The sequence below is a fragment of the Marmota monax genome, unplaced genomic scaffold (assembly GCF_021218885.2).
Source record: "Marmota monax isolate L192 unplaced genomic scaffold, Marmota_monax_Labrador192_F-V1.1 WCK01_AAM20220418_F8-fsc00061, whole genome shotgun sequence".
NCBI classification, from domain to species: domain Eukaryota; kingdom Metazoa; phylum Chordata; class Mammalia; order Rodentia; family Sciuridae; genus Marmota; species Marmota monax.
In genome coordinates, this window is record NW_026695230.1 from 11,349,107 (window position 1) to 11,369,086 (window position 19,980).

At 39.8% G+C, this 19,980-nt stretch overlaps 1 protein-coding gene across 1 annotated transcript in view; it reads right to left on the minus strand.

Annotated features, from left to right (window-relative positions):
* Positions 1–19,980, minus strand: part of Pde3b (phosphodiesterase 3B) — a 214,806-nt gene that overhangs the window by 18,379 nt on the left and 176,447 nt on the right. Inside the window, exons 13-15 of the mRNA XM_046438001.2 lie at positions 14,663–14,866; positions 12,442–12,603; positions 9,155–9,407 (exon numbers count right to left, since the gene is read on the minus strand). Of these exons, the coding sequence (XP_046293957.1) occupies positions 9,155–9,407; positions 12,442–12,603; positions 14,663–14,866 (619 nt within the window). The remainder of the gene's footprint in view (positions 1–9,154; positions 9,408–12,441; positions 12,604–14,662; positions 14,867–19,980) is intronic.

Sequence of the window (19,980 nt, forward strand, 5' to 3'; positions counted from 1 at the left end):
TCCAATTAGGGTGGTATTTGTACCCCGCCGGCAGGCTCCTGGGCCTGATCCGCAGGTCTGTTGTAGGTCTGCCTACCTTGAAGGCGCGGGCGGCGGATCTGCCCTGCCCCTCCTACCACGCCTGCGGACCCCTGGGCCTGATCTGCAGGTTGATCACTGGTCTGCTCACCCTGCGGGCACGGGTGGCGGTTCCGCTCCACCCCCACTCCAATTGGGGTCACGTGACCACCACACCGGCAGGGCCTGATCCGGGCGTGGGATAAGGATCTGCTCTGCCCCTACTCGAGTTGGGGTGACGTGTGTACCACACTGGCAGGCCACTGGGCCTGACCCGCCAGGCTGTCACAGGTCTGTTTACCTTGCAAGCGCGAAGGGCGGCTCTGCCCTGCCCCTCCTACCACGCCCATGTACTACTGGGTCGTGGGTCTGCCCACCTGGCGGGTTTGGGTGGCGGCTCCGCTCCGCCCCCTCTCCAATTGGGGTCACGCGGTCACCACGCTGGCGAGCCGCTGGGCCTGCTCCGGGGGCTGGCGGCGGCCCGGCTCCTTCCCTCTGGCTCGAGGACAAATTGAGGAGACTCGGGTGACTGAGCCTCACCCCCCTTACCAGGAGACCAACTGCTTATGTCACCGCTGGTATTGATGAAGATCTCTCCTCCACCGCTTTCTGCTGACATCAGATCTCTGCCATGTTGGTATCCTATGCGAATGGCAGCATTTCGTTCCCCTTGCCAGGCAACCCAAGCAATGGGTGAGTCCTGACCTGCCCTCAGCAGGACCCGGACCGAGACACAGTTTCCGCGGGCTCCCAGCCCCGGTCCAGGGAAGTTCCGGGAGCCGGAACTCGGCCGCTCCGTGCTCGGTGTAAGCTCCTATAAGTGTAGGCTCCAAGAAGCAGCCCCCGCGGGCTCAGTTCCGGGAGCCGGAATTCGGCCGCCTAGTGTTTGGTGTATGCTCTGATAGTAGCAGGGTCCAAGAAGCAGCCTCCGCGGGCTCCGCAGCCCTGAGCCAGGGCGGTTCCGGGACGGTTCCGGGAGCCGGAACTCGGCCGCTCTGTGCTCGGTGTAAGCTCCTACAAGTGTAAGCTCCAAGAAGCAGTCCCCGCGGGCTCAGTTCCGGGAGCCGGAACTCGGCCTCTTGGTGTTTCGTGTTTGCTCTGATATTAGCAGGGTCCAAGAAGCAGCCTCCGCAGGCTCCGCAGCCCGGAGCCAGGGCGGTTCCGGGACGGCTCCGGGAGCCGGGACTCGGCCGCCCCGCGCTCCGTGTTCACTCCGATAAGATCAGATTTTAAGAAGCCCCCAGGCGCTGAACCCTAGCAATCTGTCTGCAAGCCGCAGGCGAATTGCAGCCTGAAATTACCTGTTCTATGGCTGAATGAGCTGCGGTCAGTCAAAAACAGGTGTGGTGACGTCAGTTTACCAACATGGTGGCTGCTGGCCTCCTCTGTGGTCTGACCGGTGTGGAGAACCGAGATGGACCGCTTCCTTCCCCGTCTCGAACCCAGAATTCAGCCCTGAGTGCGGTGCTTGCGCGTCTGGCAGAAACTGCAGCGCTGTAACCCTGCGTCTCTATCCCAGCGCGCCTTGCAGACTCCAGCCGCGGGGCGATTCGCTGAATAAGCAGTTTTACCCTCCGTGCGACAAACCTCTCGCGTTTGAGTCCCCGTAGCCGATCCTCATGCGATGGAAATCCTTCCTCCAGGTTCCGGCGCACCCCACTATTGCTGGAAATTCCCAACAAGATATCCTTCAGCCGTCCTGACTTGTCACACTCCCACACAGTGAAGCAGCACACGGGGGTAATGCACTCCCCTCGCCGCCATCTTCCCTCCTCCCCCACTTTATTTATTTTTATACCAGGGTTTGAACCCAGAGATATTTGACCACTGAACCACAACCCCACCCCTTTTAAAAAATACTTTATTTAAGGGCTGGGGTTGTGACTCAGTGGTGGAGTGCTCGCCTAGTGTGGGTGGGACACTGGGTTTGATCCTCAGCACCACATAGAAATAAATAAATAAATATAAAGGCATTGTGTCCACCCACAACTAAAAAATATATTTTAAAAAATTGTTTTAAAAGAGAGAGAGAGGAAGGAGCTAGGGACAAGATATGGGCCCCAAAGGACCCATATAGCCCTCCAAGGACCCACTTCCTTTAACAAGGACCTACTTCCTAGAGTTGCTGTCACCTCACAATTTTCCCTTCAGCTATGAATCCATCAAGGGGCTAATACATTGATGAAGTTAGCCCTTATGATCTATCACTTCCTAAAGTCCCACCTCTGAACACTGCTGCATTGGGGACCAAGCCTTTAACACATGAGCCTTTGGGGGATTCCAGATCCAAGCTATAACATTTAGTCTTCCTGACTAGACAAAGCTATTCTGACAGTTTATCAGTGTTTATTAGATTTAATCATGAACTAGTCGAATTAGTATTAAAAATAAATCATCCCCTTAGAGAATCTTTAAAACTTAGTCTTTCTCTTTGGGATTTATGAAGTTACATTAAAATTAATATGAAAGTATGGCTGGGGTTGTGGTTCAGCGGTAGAGCCCTTGCCTAGTATGTGCAAGACACTGGGTTGATCCTTAGCACCACATTTAAATAAATACATAAATAAATAAAATAAAGGTATTGTGTCCAACTACAAATATATATATATATATATATATATATATATATATATATATATATATATGTATGAAAGTAAAGTAGCTGGGCATTTTGGCATGAGCCTTTAATCCCAGCTATTCTTCAGGTGAGGGAGCTTAGGCAGCAGGATGTTCATGAGTTCAAGGCCAGTCTGGACAACATAGTGAGACCTCATCTCGAAAAAAAAAAAAAAAGATTAATATGGGGCCCATTACAAAGTTTAAATCTTACCATTGTAAAAGAAATATCAGGCTAGGATGTGGGCTGGGGGATATCCTAGGGCTAGGGATATGGACTAAAGCTAGAACACTTTGCCTTACATGCATAGGGCCCCAGGTTCAATCCCAGTATTGCAAACAAAACAAAACAACAACAACAGCAACAAAATCATACAATATTATGTATCTGTGCTTAAATCTAGGCTGTAGCTAACTTCCATAAATAAAAACTATCAAATTAAACTCTCAGAATATACACCTGACATTACATTCTCTCTCTTTTTTTTTTTTTTTTTTTTTTGGCTTTCTTTCTCATTGTATAGTAAGCTCCATGAAAACAGAGACAGGTTTTTATTTTCATCCCTGGCCTTAAGCATGACTTCATATGGAAATTCTTTTAATAATCACAATGCTTATTTAATAATTTTAAAAAACTGCCTAATTTTTAGAGGTGGAAGAGGTTTTAGCAATTTTGAATCTGTTTTCCAAAGACCTAGACTACTTGAAGAGGCGATTTAGGGTTATCCCCTGGAGTGAGATGGAAAAAAGTGAGTAGTTCCACACTGTTTGAACCACAGGATTTGTGCTTTTACCTGTTGCATACTTATGTCTTACTTCAAGGCACTGTGTCAGGATGGGAGTATAGGCTATATGTTGTCCTTAGATATGAAGGTCTCTTACTTTGGAAAGTACCTATTTTTCAGTTACCACCACCATTGACTTCATGCTAGCTAAAGAAAAGAAATGTATCTCTAAACCTGCTCTTGATCCCTAGTGACTTTATTATCAGAAGCTTTATCTGAGAAGGTTTACTGATTGAAGTAGACCTCAAAATATTACCTTTCCATATTTGGGGTGGCAGCATGGCATGTGCAAAGAAGATGAAATTTGGAAATAACCCTTTCACTTAGTATGTGTGATGGAAGTAAAGGTGTGCTTTTAACCTCTCTGTGTGTCAGTCTAGAAAGTTATGAAATTATCACAACCTGTATCACAGAGGTTAAGATACCTGGTAAAAAGCCTACTACGAAGTATATACTCATTATATTCTTTCAACTTGCTCCTAACTCTGAATTATTAAAGATTCATATCTTTGGAATGCCTTATTTTTCTTTATTCCTTTTTAGGCAGTTTTGTACAATGACAGATCTGTTTTGGAAAATCATCATGCTGCATCAGCTTGGAATCTATATCTTTCTCGCCCAGAATACAACTTCCTTCTTAATCTTGATCATGTGGAATTCAAGCGCTTTCGTTTTCTAGTCATTGAAGCAATCCTTGCTACAGATCTTAAAAAGCATTTTGATTTCCTTGCTGAATTCAATGCCAAGGTTTGTTATACAAATTAATACTTGATTTCAAAAATGAAATCATTGTCTTCAGTGTTACTGATAAATGATGTTTTTTAATGTTGTTAGAATTAATACTACTCATGCAGTAACAGTAAAAAATTGGTATAAAAGAATACATATGCCAGGCACAGTTGCTCACACCTATAATCCCAGTGGCTCAGGAGGCTGAGGCAGGAGGATTGCAGGTTCAAAGCCAGCCCCGGCAACATAGTAAGGACCCAAGCAACTTAGGAAGACCCTGTCTCAAAATAAAAAATAAGAAATGGGCTGGGATGTGGCTCAGTGGTTAAGTGCTCCTGGTTCAAAAAAATAAAGCATTTTTATTGTTATGATAACATCTTAAAATACTGTTCTTTGCTGTATTTTATTTTTGACATATTCTTGCATATAGTGACAAACCAGTTATGTAAAAAGATTTTATGGGTCAGAGACATTATATGAAATCAAACATTTGTTTCTTAAAAGCCAGTTATGCCATCTTGCCACACCAGTTGCACCTTCTTTGTATTAGTAATTCTTTAACTAGCTGACATGAGGGAAGAAAAGTTAATACCCTCTTCAACTTGAGAATAATTAATTCACTCATTCAACAACTATTTACTGGAATTGCCCACTATGTACAATCACAATGCTAGGGAAAAATGAGGAAAGAACAGGTCAGAGTCCCTTGCCTCAAAGAACTCACATTCACTAGTATGATGGTGGTACTGATGGGAACATGTTCTATCCCTCAGGCATTTGGAGAGAAGAAAAGTTGAGAACCACTGCTTTAGATTCTTGAGAGGATACCCCCTGTTTGGCTGGCAGGAAGCTGATATTTCCTTGATGATTTTTGTGTTCTAAAGGAAGCTATACTGTTAGGGTAGAGAAACTATTAACAAAGGAGTACTAGATTTAACTCCCCCAGGAAGCAGACACCTATATATGTTGCCATCATAATATTTATAAATTACTTATTAATTTTTTGAGAAATCAGGTACATTAAAATTATTTCATATTTGTATAGCTCTATTCACTTTTATTTTATTTAATAATAAAATACATTTTAAATGTTTGAGTCACCTTGTACAAATGGAAGATTATCTATTCAATACTTCTGAATCTGTGTTCCTTAACACTTCTTTCATTCTGTTTTTTTTTTTTTCCCCTTAACACTTCTTTCTAGAGGGGCTCTAGAGTTCTTGCCCAGTTTCAATAAAAAGAGCTTTCAAGTATTTCCTATGCTGGTGTTCCACTTAAAATTTCCTTTGATTAACGGGTTTGGTGCTAAAAACTACCATAACACTAAAATAAAGTTCAAGAGCCATGATCTGGCCCATTGTCTTCATTTTTTATAAAAGGACATTTGAGTTCTTGAAAGAATTACTAGATTTGCCTGATATTGATAATTCCATTTATTTAAATAATGTTAATGAATGAGGCATTTTTCATTTATTAATCCTCATGAAAAAATGTTAGATTGGTAATACTTTCTTATTTTATAAATGAAAGAATCAAATAGGTTAAGTAATTTTTCCAGCTCACACACTGAATTAAGTAAATGGCTCTGAGTGATATAGGGATCAGCTTCTAAGACTTGTGTTCTTTTAACTATATCACTTCACCTTTCAGAACTACAGCCAACTTCTTAACTCCTTAACTATGCTTTTTTGAGGTAGAAATACTTACAATTCTGATAGTGGTGTGTATATATATGTGTGTGTGAACATACATATATTATATAACACATGCATATATACAAATAAATTATTATTCTCTGTGATAATCACAAACATTGAAATCCATGGTTGGTTGTTTATAGGAAGGTATGCTTCCACTGAAATAAACTCTTCAATGGGTAATTTAACCCATTGAAGTCCATTTTATGGTATATGCTGATTTAAAAGATTTAAAAAAGCATTTAAGAAAAAGAAATTTCTTCCTATCATTTGGACAAGAAACAGTTTTAAGGTAATTGATGAAAACAAACAAACAAAAAACCCAACAACTATTATTAGAAAACTTCAGAACCTAAAATAATTCTGTTTTTCCAAAATAGGCCAATGATGTAAACAGCAATGGTATAGAATGGAGTAGTGAAAATGATCGTCTCTTGGTCTGCCAGGTGTGCATTAAACTTGCAGATATAAATGGCCCAGCAAAAGTTCGGGACTTGCATTTGAAATGGACAGAGGGCATTGTCAATGAATTTTATGAGCAGGTAAGTTGAAATGTGAGATTGGTGGGAAGAAAGTATTTTTGGGGATTTAGATAGCTACACTAAGGTGTTTGAAATCTGAAAAGGGTTAGACTGCTTTGACTGAAAAGGGTTAGAAAGTGTTATTTTTCTCTCTTGTTCTTAGTATTTTCTCAGCTCTGCTTGTCTATACTGCTAAAATTAAAAGCAATGACAGGCTTATTGCCTATCTGAAGTGAGTTGAATCTATAGGGAAAGAGACTAATTCTAAGATTCCTTTCAACCTTGAGAATCTATAACCTAGAACAACTGATTTCTAAAAGAAGTGGCTTTTGGGTGATTCCAGGATTTGCTCAGACTATATTTAAAGAATATCAACAATATTTCAATTGTACTATTGAAATACAAACTACTGTCCCATAGAAACATCAACTGGGCAGAAATTCTAGCAGAGAATAAAAAATTAGAGGGCTAGCAACATCTGTAGAGTAGATACTTTGTAGTTTTCAAGGATTCAAAGATATAAATATGCTCTTTCCTTTTTTTCATTGATTTTTAAATCTTGGCTTTAAAATAATCCTACCAATTTGCAGAATCTGTCCCATTTTTGTCATATCTTGAGGCTCCACATAATGTAGAAGTAAAATGATTTTCCCATAAGCTTCACATTTCATTATCTCCAAAATATCAAATACAACTTATGAAATGGATTCCTTGGGAATCCTTGTTGGCCATAATAATCAGGAAAGATCAAAATGTCTACTGAATGAGGCCTTCTTTGTGTCAGGGCTTTCTTACTATAAGCAAAAAACAGGAATAACAAAGTTGACTCTGTTTCACAATGCGTGCTTACCTGGCATACCTGGTTACCCCCAGATTGTATGGTAAAAGTCTTTTAGCCACCTTTTCAAGTTACAAATACCATTCTATGTGATCACATAAATATATAAGTATTCCAATATTATAATATTTTGCTATTCTAATGTATTTAAATCATATATAATTTTGGGCAATGATTATCTTTGTAAGATTATAGCATACAGTTTGCATATTCCTGTATTCATTTTCAGTGATAACTGAAGCTTACCTCAGAGTTCTCCAGTAGATTTTGCATTCACAAAAGAGGAATTTTATGCTAAGGAAAAATTCATTTTTCATTAGCTGCATAAGTTGGTAATAAAATGTAGTGATATATTATCAATTTTAGAAAACCCACTATTTTAGTGAAATAACATTAGAAATGTTCATTTACAAACAACTTTAAATTATTTTTAGAGTATATAGAGTTAATACTTACTAAACAAACTTAGAAGCCATGCCTTAGGTTGAACCCTAGTTTTTCCTTCTCATTGACAATGTGACCTTGGGTAAGTTACTTAACTTCTCTATGCTTCAGTATTCTTGTTGATAAAATATGCATGATGATATATCTAACTCATAAAGATTGCTGTGAGGATTAAATAAATTTTATACATGTAAAAGTCTTGGAATAGTTCCTGACACGAAATGCTCAGTAATGTTGGCTATAAATCCAGATCTAGTGCTAAACATATTATCTCAAACAGTTTCACTCCATCTTCATAGATTTTAGTCATGATAAAGGAGAAAAATGTTATCTGATACTATACTATATATGAAAGTCCTAGTTACCTCTTATTAGAACTATTAAATTTCCTTCTTGTTTGGCTATACTGTTGAACTTCTTTCTATTTATTATCTTAATTATACAGTCTTTATACCCTTAAAGCTATTTAAGTGCCGTGGGCTTAGAAAAGCCAGGCTCCTGGGGTATACCTATGAAATTGAAGACTCCTGTGGATTAAACCCAGCTGGGTTTTTAAAAAATATTTTTTAGTTGTAGATGGACATAATACCTTTATTTTATTTATGTGGTGCTGAGGATTGAACTAGTGCCTCACATATGCGAGACAAGCACTCCACCTCTGAGCTAATAACAACAGCCCTTTTGTTGTTTTTTGTTTGTTTGTTTGCAATGCTGAGGATTGAATCCAGGAGTTTTACATTACTAGGCAAGCACTCTACCACTACGTCCAAACTGTTTTTTGAAAAATATTAATAGTTTTATTTCTTTTAGAAGACTTTTAACCATGGGATAGTTAATCACTGGGCCAGTTCTGGTCATTTCCTTGGGTTGTGTGGGCTCATCACAGATAAAACTGCTTGCCTGCAGAATTTATGCATTGTGAAGGATAATTAATTTCCAACCAATTTAGATAGTAAAACTAAAACATTAATAGTACCATTTGGGGAATGTTTCACTTTGAATAATATTGCCTTTCATCATCATAGCAACCCTATAAGGTAGATTATTATTCAAAATTTATACATGATGATACTGACATACGCATGGCAATAATGACTCACCCCGTTGTCTGAGGAGGGGTGAGATGAAGGAGGACTAGCAGCTAGGATCCTCCTATCTCAAATGTTCAGATGTGGTGACAGCCCTATCATGGATGAATAGGTGAAGTGTGCTGAAGAGCACTGGCCAGAGGACATCTCCCGAGATGCTATTTATTAAATAAGAATTCTCATTGTGTAACAGTATTAACACAGTACCCAGCACAGAGCAGTCACTCAAAACATGACTATTGAATCTAAACAGTAAGATTGTAGTTACACAAGATATGACTGCTGAATCAGCATCTAAGAAACAAAGATAGAAGTTCAAATTAAATGGATATTTGTAGTTAATAACATTAAATAAATTATAGATTTTCTGAATTCTTACTAGGATTTAGATTGTCCTCCATTTCTTCATCATCCATATCTAATTCTTCACCATCTTCATCATCACTACTTTCAGTATCATCATCTTCTTCTGTTTCTATCCACTGACCTGGCAGCAAACCAGCAGCATCATAGGAGTTACACAGGGGACCCACTATATGAGTGATAAAAGATTCTTGGAGTTTTGCTAGTTGAGGAGAAGAACGATCCATGAAGGGACTGATGGGTAGACCAAGATTTGCTTCTTCATCTCCCTGAGCATTTTAAAAAGAAAAAATACATTGTTGTTGTTGTTTTAAATTTTTTTCAGTTGTTGATAGACTTTTTATTTTATTTATATGTGGTGCTGAAAATTGAACCCAATGCCTCACACATGCCAGGCAAGTGTGCTACCGCTGAGCCACAGACCCAGCCCAGCCACAGCTCCAGCTCGAAAAATACGTTTTTGTTGAAAGAGCAAACACTGAGCTTTGCTTGTAAACTATCTTTACATTTTTAAAATATAGTGTACATCAAAATAACTTTTACAAAGAAATATTTATGAACTTAATTATTCTATCATTTTAACTGTAACAACAATTTGAGAAATTCTAAGCAAATTTTTAATCTCATATCTATCTATATCAATCATTATAGATGATATTAAGTTAATAAAAATATATAGCTTTTAAAATAAATATCAGCAATTTTACTAACAACCTGCAAAATTCTATAATGTCAAATATAGATTCTCTTTCTCCTTAAAAGAGGAAGGCATAGTGGATGCATTTTATAAGACACACAAAAGCAGAGTTACTACAGTTGAGGTAAGACTTTGGGTGTATACTTCCAATTGTCTGATTCCCTTCCATTGTAGCTTCTAGGGTTCTACAGAGCACAATTTGAGATCAGATGGATGTTCTTTCAAACTCACTTTTGCAACTTAACCACATGTGGTATTGGCATGCTTATGTCAGTATCATCATGTATAAATTTTGAATAATAATCTACCTTATAGGGTTGCTATGATGATGAAAGGCAATATTATTCAAAGTGAAACATTCCCCAAATGGTACTATTAATGTTTTAGTTTTACTATCTAAATTGGTTGGAAATTAATTATCCTTCACAATGCATAAATTCTGCAGGCAAGCAGTTTTATCTGTGATGAGCCCACACAACCCAAGGAAATGACCAGAACTGGCCCAGTGATTAACTATCCCATGGTTAAAAGTCTTCTAAAAGAAATAAAACTATTAATATTTTTCAAAAAACAGTTTGGACGTAGTGGTAGAGTGCTTGCCTAGTAATGTAAAACTCCTGGATTCAATCCTCAGCATTGCAAACAAACAAACAAAAAACAACAAAAGGGCTGTTGTTATTAGCTCAGAGGTGGAGTGCTTGTCTCGCATATGTGAGGCACTAGTTCAATCCTCAGCACCACATAAATAAAATAAAGGTATTATGTCCATCTACAACTAAAAAATATTTTTTAAAAACCCAGCTGGGTTTAATCCACAGGAGTCTTCAATTTCATAGGTATACCCCAGGAGCCTGGCTTTTCTAAGCCCACGGCACTTAAATAGCTTTAAGGGTATAAAGACTGTATAATTAAGATAATAAATAGAAAGAAGTTCAACAGTATAGCCAAACAAGAAGGAAATTTAATAGTTCTAATAAGAGGTAACTAGGACTTTCATATATAGTATAGTATCAGATAACATTTTTCTCCTTTATCATGACTAAAATCTATGAAGATGGAGTGAAACTGTTTGAGATAATATGTTTAGCACTAGATCTGGATTTATAGCCAACATTACTGAGCATTTCGTGTCAGGAACTATTCCAAGACTTTTACATGTATAAAATTTATTTAATCCTCACAGCAATCTTTATGAGTTAGATATATCATCATGCATATTTTATCAACAAGAATACTGAAGCATAGAGAAGTTAAGTAACTTACCCAAGGTCACATTGTCAATGAGAAGGAAAAACTAGGGTTCAACCTAAGGCATGGCTTCTAAGTTTGTTTAGTAAGTATTAACTCTATATACTCTAAAAATAATTTAAAGTTGTTTGTAAATGAACATTTCTAATGTTATTTCACTAAAATAGTGGGTTTTCTAAAATTGATAATATATCACTACATTTTATTACCAACTTATGCAGCTAATGAAAAATGAATTTTTCCTTAGCATAAAATTCCTCTTTTGTGAATGCAAAATCTACTGGAGAACTCTGAGGTAAGCTTCAGTTATCACTGAAAATGAATACAGGAATATGCAAACTGTATGCTATAATCTTACAAAGATAATCATTGCCCAAAATTATATATGATTTAAATACATTAGAATAGCAAAATATTATAATATTGGAATACTTATATATTTATGTGATCACATAGAATGGTATTTGTAACTTGAAAAGGTGGCTAAAAGACTTTTACCATACAATCTGGGGGTAACCAGGTATGCCAGGTAAGCACGCATTGTGAAACAGAGTCAACTTTGTTATTCCTGTTTTTTGCTTATAGTAAGAAAGCCCTGACACAAAGAAGGCCTCATTCAGTAGACATTTTGATCTTTCCTGATTATTATGGCCAACAAGGATTCCCAAGGAATCCATTTCATAAGTTGTATTTGATATTTTGGAGATAATGAAATGTGAAGCTTATGGGAAAATCATTTTACTTCTACATTATGTGGAGCCTCAAGATATGACAAAAATGGGACAGATTCTGCAAATTGGTAGGATTATTTTAAAGCCAAGATTTAAAAATCAATGAAAAAAAGGAAAGAGCATATTTATATCTTTGAATCCTTGAAAACTACAAAGTATCTACTCTACAGATGTTGCTAGCCCTCTAATTTTTTATTCTCTGCTAGAATTTCTGCCCAGTTGATGTTTCTATGGGACAGTAGTTTGTATTTCAATAGTACAATTGAAATATTGTTGATATTCTTTAAATATAGTCTGAGCAAATCCTGGAATCACCCAAAAGCCACTTCTTTTAGAAATCAGTTGTTCTAGGTTATAGATTCTCAAGGTTGAAAGGAATCTTAGAATTAGTCTCTTTCCCTATAGATTCAACTCACTTCAGATAGGCAATAAGCCTGTCATTGCTTTTAATTTTAGCAGTATAGACAAGCAGAGCTGAGAAAATACTAAGAACAAGAGAGAAAAATAACACTTTCTAACCCTTTTCAGTCAAAGCAGTCTAACCCTTTTCAGATTTCAAACACCTTAGTGTAGCTATCTAAATCCCCAAAAATACTTTCTTCCCACCAATCTCACATTTCAACTTACCTGCTCATAAAATTCATTGACAATGCCCTCTGTCCATTTCAAATGCAAGTCCCGAACTTTTGCTGGGCCATTTATATCTGCAAGTTTAATGCACACCTGGCAGACCAAGAGACGATCATTTTCACTACTCCATTCTATACCATTGCTGTTTACATCATTGGCCTATTTTGGAAAAACAGAATTATTTTAGGTTCTGAAGTTTTCTAATAATAGTTGTTGGGTTTTTTGTTTGTTTGTTTTCATCAATTACCTTAAAACTGTTTCTTGTCCAAATGATAGGAAGAAATTTCTTTTTCTTAAATGCTTTTTTAAATCTTTTAAATCAGCATATACCATAAAATGGACTTCAATGGGTTAAATTACCCATTGAAGAGTTTATTTCAGTGGAAGCATACCTTCCTATAAACAACCAACCATGGATTTCAATGTTTGTGATTATCACAGAGAATAATAATTTATTTGTATATATGCATGTGTTATATAATATATGTATGTTCACACACACATATATATACACACCACTATCAGAATTGTAAGTATTTCTACCTCAAAAAAGCATAGTTAAGGAGTTAAGAAGTTGGCTGTAGTTCTGAAAGGTGAAGTGATATAGTTAAAAGAACACAAGTCTTAGAAGCTGATCCCTATATCACTCAGAGCCATTTACTTAATTCAGTGTGTGAGCTGGAAAAATTACTTAACCTATTTGATTCTTTCATTTATAAAATAAGAAAGTATTACCAATCTAACATTTTTTCATGAGGATTAATAAATGAAAAATGCCTCATTCATTAACATTATTTAAATAAATGGAATTATCAATATCAGGCAAATCTAGTAATTCTTTCAAGAACTCAAATGTCCTTTTATAAAAAATGAAGACAATGGGCCAGATCATGGCTCTTGAACTTTATTTTAGTGTTATGGTAGTTTTTAGCACCAAACCCGTTAATCAAAGGAAATTTTAAGTGGAACACCAGCATAGGAAATACTTGAAAGCTCTTTTTATTGAAACTGGGCAAGAACTCTAGAGCCCCTCTAGAAAGAAGTGTTAAGGGGAAAAAAAAAAAAACAGAATGAAAGAAGTGTTAAGGAACACAGATTCAGAAGTATTGAATAGATAATCTTCCATTTGTACAAGGTGACTCAAACATTTAAAATGTATTTTATTATTAAATAAAATAAAAGTGAATAGAGCTATACAAATATGAAATAATTTTAATGTACCTGATTTCTCAAAAAATTAATAAGTAATTTATAAATATTATGATGGCAACATATATAGGTGTCTGCTTCCTGGGGGAGTTAAATCTAGTACTCCTTTGTTAATAGTTTCTCTACCCTAACAGTATAGCTTCCTTTAGAACACAAAAATCATCAAGGAAATATCAGCTTCCTGCCAGCCAAACAGGGGGTATCCTCTCAAGAATCTAAAGCAGTGGTTCTCAACTTTTCTTCTCTCCAAATGCCTGAGGGATAGAACATGTTCCCATCAGTACCACCATCATACTAGTGAATGTGAGTTCTTTGAGGCAAGGGACTCTGACCTGTTCTTTCCTCATTTTTCCCTAGCATTGTGATTGTACATAGTGGGCAATTCCAGTAAATAGTTGTTGAATGAGTGAATTAATTATTCTCAAGTTGAAGAGGGTATTAACTTTTCTTCCCTCATGTCAGCTAGTTAAAGAATTACTAATACAAAGAAGGTGCAACTGGTGTGGCAAGATGGCATAACTGGCTTTTAAGAAACAAATGTTTGATTTCATATAATGTCTCTGACCCATAAAATCTTTTTACATAACTGGTTTGTCACTATATGCAAGAATATGTCAAAAATAAAATACAGCAAAGAACAGTATTTTAAGATGTTATCATAACAATAAAAATGCTTTATTTTTTTGAACCAGGAGCACTTAACCACTGAGCCACATCCCAGCCCATTTCTTATTTTTTATTTTGAGACAGGGTCTTCCTAAGTTGCTTGGGTCCTTACTATGTTGCCGGGGCTGGCTTTGAACCTGCAATCCTCCTGCCTCAGCCTCCTGAGCCACTGGGATTATAGGTGTGAGCAACTGTGCCTGGCATATGTATTCTTTTATACCAATTTTTTACTGTTACTGCATGAGTAGTATTAATTCTAACAACATTAAAAAACATCATTTATCAGTAACACTGAAGACAATGATTTCATTTTTGAAATCAAGTATTAATTTGTATAACAAACCTTGGCATTGAATTCAGCAAGGAAATCAAAATGCTTTTTAAGATCTGTAGCAAGGATTGCTTCAATGACTAGAAAACGAAAGCGCTTGAATTCCACATGATCAAGATTAAGAAGGAAGTTGTATTCTGGGCGAGAAAGATATAGATTCCAAGCTGATGCAGCATGATGATTTTCCAAAACAGATCTGTCATTGTACAAAACTGCCTAAAAAGGAATAAAGAAAAATAAGGCATTCCAAAGATATGAATCTTTAATAATTCAGAGTTAGGAGCAAGTTGAAAGAATATAATGAGTATATACTTCGTAGTAGGCTTTTTACCAGGTATCTTAACCTCTGTGATACAGGTTGTGATAATTTCATAACTTTCTAGACTGACACACAGAGAGGTTAAAAGCACACCTTTACTTCCATCACACATACTAAGTGAAAGGGTTATTTCCAAATTTCATCTTCTTTGCACATGCCATGCTGCCACCCCAAATATGGAAAGGTAATATTTTGAGGTCTACTTCAATCAGTAAACCTTCTCAGATAAAGCTTCTGATAATAAAGTCACTAGGGATCAAGAGCAGGTTTAGAGATACATTTCTTTTCTTTAGCTAGCATGAAGTCAATGGTGGTGGTAACTGAAAAATAGGTACTTTCCAAAGTAAGAGACCTTCATATCTAAGGACAACATATAGCCTATACTCCCATCCTGACACAGTGCCTTGAAGTAAGACATAAGTATGCAACAGGTAAAAGCACAAATCCTGTGGTTCAAACAGTGTGGAACTACTCACTTTTTTCCATCTCACTCCAGGGGATAACCCTAAATCGCCTCTTCAAGTAGTCTAGGTCTTTGGAAAACAGATTCAAAATTGCTAAAACCTCTTCCACCTCTAAAAATTAGGCAGTTTTTTAAAATTATTAAATAAGCATTGTGATTATTAAAAGAATTTCCATATGAAGTCATGCTTAAGGCCAGGGATGAAAATAAAAACCTGTCTCTGTTTTCATGGAGCTTACTATACAATGAGAAAGAAAGCCAAAAAAAAAAAAAAAAAAAAAAGAGAGAGAATGTAATGTCAGGTGTATATTCTGAGAGTTTAATTTGATAGTTTTTATTTATGGAAGTTAGCTACAGCCTAGATTTAAGCACAGATACATAATATTGTATGATTTTGTTGCTGTTGTTGTTGTTTTGTTTTGTTTGCAATACTGGGATTGAACCTGGGGCCCTATGCATGTAAGGCAAAGTGTTCTAGCTTTAGTCCATATCCCTAGCCCTAGGATATCCCCCAGCCCACATCCTAGCCTGATATTTCTTTTACAATGGTAAGATTTAAACTTTGTAATGGGCCCCATATTAATCTTTTTTTTTTTTTTTCGAGATGAGGTCTCACTATGTTGTCCAGACTGGCCTTGAACTCATGAACATCCTGCTGCCTAAGCTCCCTCACCTGAAGAATAGCTGGGATTAAAGGCTCATGCCAAAATGCCCAGCTACTTTACTTTCATACATATATATATATATATATATATATATATATATATATATATATATATATTTGTAGTTGGACACAATACCTTTATTTTATTTATTTATGTATTTATTTAAATGTGGTGCTAAGGATCAACCCAGTGTCTTGCACATACTAGGCAAGGGCTCTACCGCTGAACCACAACCCCAGCCATACTTTCATATTAATTTTAATGTAACTTCATAAATCCCAAAGAGAAAGACTAAGTTTTAAAGATTCTCTAAGGGGATGATTTATTTTTAATACTAATTCGACTAGTTCATGATTAAATCTAATAAACACTGATAAACTGTCAGAATAGCTTTGTCTAGTCAGGAAGACTAAATGTTATAGCTTGGATCTGGAATCCCCCAAAGGCTCATGTGTTAAAGGCTTGGTCCCCAATGCAGCAGTGTTCAGAGGTGGGACTTTAGGAAGTGATAGATCATAAGGGCTAACTTCATCAATGTATTAGCCCCTTGATGGATTCATAGCTGAAGGGAAAATTGTGAGGTGACAGCAACTCTAGGAAGTAGGTCCTTGTTAAAGGAAGTGGGTCCTTGGAGGGCTATATGGGTCCTTTGGGGCCCATATCTTGTCCCTAGCTCCTTCCTCTCTCTCTCTTTTAAAACAATTTTTTAAAATATATTTTTTAGTTGTGGGTGGACACAATGCCTTTATATTTATTTATTTATTTCTATGTGGTGCTGAGGATCAAACCCAGTGTCCCACCCACACTAGGCGAGCACTCCACCACTGAGTCACAACCCCAGCCCTTAAATAAAGTATTTTTTAAAAGGGGTGGGGTTGTGGTTCAGTGGTCAAATATCTCTGGGTTCAAACCCTGGTATAAAAATAAATAAAGTGGGGGAGGAGGGAAGATGGCGGCGAGGGGAGTGCATTACCCCCGTGTGCTGCTTCACTGTGTGGGAGTGTGACAAGTCAGGACGGCTGAAGGATATCTTGTTGGGAATTTCAAGCAATAGTGGGGTGCGCCGGAACCTGGAGGAAGGATTTCCATCGCATGAGGATCGGCTACGGGGACTCAAACGCGAGAGGTTTGTCGCACGGAGGGTAAAACTGCTTATTCAGCGAATCGCCCCGCGGCTGGAGTCTGCAAGGCGCGCTGGGATAGAGACGCAGGGTTACAGCGCTGCAGTTTCTGCCAGACGCGCAAGCACCGCACTCAGGGCTGAATTCTGGGTTCGAGACGGGGAAGGAAGCGGTCCATCTCGGTTCTCCACACCGGTCAGACCACAGAGGAGGCCAGCAGCCACCATGTTGGTAAACTGACGTCACCACACCTGTTTTTGACTGACCGCAGCTCATTCAGCCATAGAACAGGTAATTTCAGGCTGCAATTCGCCTGCGGCTTGCAGACAGATTGCTAGGGTTCAGCGCCTGGGGGCTTCTTAAAATCTGATCTTATCGGAGTGAACACGGAGCGCGGGGCGGCCGAGTCCCGGCTCCCGGAGCCGTCCCGGAACCGCCCTGGCTCCGGGCTGCGGAGCCTGCGGAGGCTGCTTCTTGGACCCTGCTAATATCAGAGCAAACACGAAACACCAAGAGGCCGAGTTCCGGCTCCCGGAACTGAGCCCGCGGGGACTGCTTCTTGGAGCTTACACTTGTAGGAGCTTACACCGAGCACAGAGCGGCCGAGTTCCGGCTCCCGGAACCGTCCCGGAACCGCCCTGGCTCAGGGCTGCGGAGCCCGCGGAGGCTGCTTCTTGGACCCTGCTACTATCAGAGCATACACCAAACACTAGGCGGCCGAATTCCGGCTCCCGGAACTGAGCCCGCGGGGGCTGCTTCTTGGAGCCTACACTTATAGGAGCTTACACCAAGCACGGAGCGGCCGAGTTCCGGCTCCCGGAACTTCCCTGGACCGGGGCTGGGAGCCCGCGGAAACTGTGTCTCGGTCCGGGTCCTGCTGAGGGCAGGTCAGGACTCACCCATTGCTTGGGTTGCCTGGCAAGGGGAACGAAATGCTGCCATTCGCATAGGATACCAACATGGCAGAGATCTGATGTCAGCAGAAAGCGGTGGAGGAGAGATCTTCATCAATACCAGCGGTGACATAAGCAGTTGGTCTCCTGGTAAGGGGGGTGAGGCTCAGTCACCCGAGTCTCCTCAATTTGTCCTCGAGCCAGAGGGAAGGAGCCGGGCCGCCGCCAGCCCCCGGAGCAGGCCCAGCGGCTCGCCAGCGTGGTGACCGCGTGACCCCAATTGGAGAGGGGGCGGAGCGGAGCCGCCACCCAAACCCACCAGGTGGGCAGACCCACGACCCAGTAGTACATGGGCGTGGTAGGAGGGGCAGGGCAGAGCCGCCCTTCGCGCTTGCAAGGTAAACAGACCTGTGACAGCCTGGCGGGTCAGGCCCAGTGGCCTGCCAGTGTGGTACACACGTCACCCCAACTCGAGTAGGGGCAGAGCAGATCCTTATCCCACGCCCGGATCAGGCCCTGCCGGTGTGGTGGTCACGTGACCCCAATTGGAGTGGGGGTGGAGCGGAACCGCCACCCGTGCCCGCAGGGTGAGCAGACCAGTGATCAACCTGCAGATCAGGCCCAGGGGTCCGCAGGCGTGGTAGGAGGGGCAGGGCAGATCCGCCGCCCGCGCCTTCAAGGTAGGCAGACCTACAACAGACCTGCGGATCAGGCCCAGGAGCCTGCCGGCGGGGTACAAATACCACCCTAATTGGAGTAGTGACAGAGCAGAGTCGCCTCCCTTGCCAGGAACAGACCCAGCATCCTGCAGGCGGGGTAGTCACGACACCCCAATTGGAGTAGGGGCAAAGCAGAGCCTCCACTCGTGCCCGAAAGGTGGGCAGATCTGCGACCGACCAGCAGGACAGGCCCAGTGGCCTGCTGGTACGACAGACACGTCACCCCAATTGGAGTAGGGGCAGAACAGAGCCGCCACCAGCTCCCAGAACAGGCCCAGTGACCTGCCGGCGTGGTAGCCACGACACCCCAATTGGAATAAGGAGAGAGCAGAGCCGCCGCCCGCACCTGCAGGAAAGATACGCAAGCAGTATGAAAAGACAAGGAAAGAAAGGACCACAAGCAATGCAGGTCAACGCAACTTTAGAAGAGGTAACAGCTGCAGCAGATGGAATGTCAGATAAAGAATTCAGGATATACATGCTTCAGATGATCTGGAGTATCAAGGAAGACATTAAACAGCAAAATCAGACAATGAAAGATCACTTCGACAACGAATTACGCAAACAAATCCAGGAAGCAAAGGATCAACTATACAGGGAGATAGAGGTTATAAAAAACAAGCAATCAGAAATCCTAGAAATGCAGGAAGCAATAAACCAACTTAAAAACTCAATGGAGAATACTACCAACAGAGTAGAACACTTAGAAGATAGAACATCAGACAATGAAGACAAAGTATTTCAACTGGAAAAGAACATAGACAGCTCAGCAAGACTGTTAAGAAACCATGAGCAGAACATCCAAGAAATATGGGATAACATTAAGAGACCAAACTTAAGAGTCATTGGGATACAGGAAGGTACAGAGCTCCAAACCAAAGGAATGAGCAGTCTATTCAATGAAATAATACAAGAAAACTTCCCAGACTTGAAGAATGAGACAGAATCCCAAATCCTAGAAGCCTACAGGACGCCGAATGTGCAAAATCATAAGAGATCCACACCTAGACACATTATAATGAAGATGCCCAACATACAGAATAAGGAGAGAATTTTAAAAGCTACAAGAGAAAGGAAGCAGATTACATTTAGGGGCAAGCCAATCAGGATAACAGCTGATCTTTCAACACAGACTCTGAAAGCTAGAAGA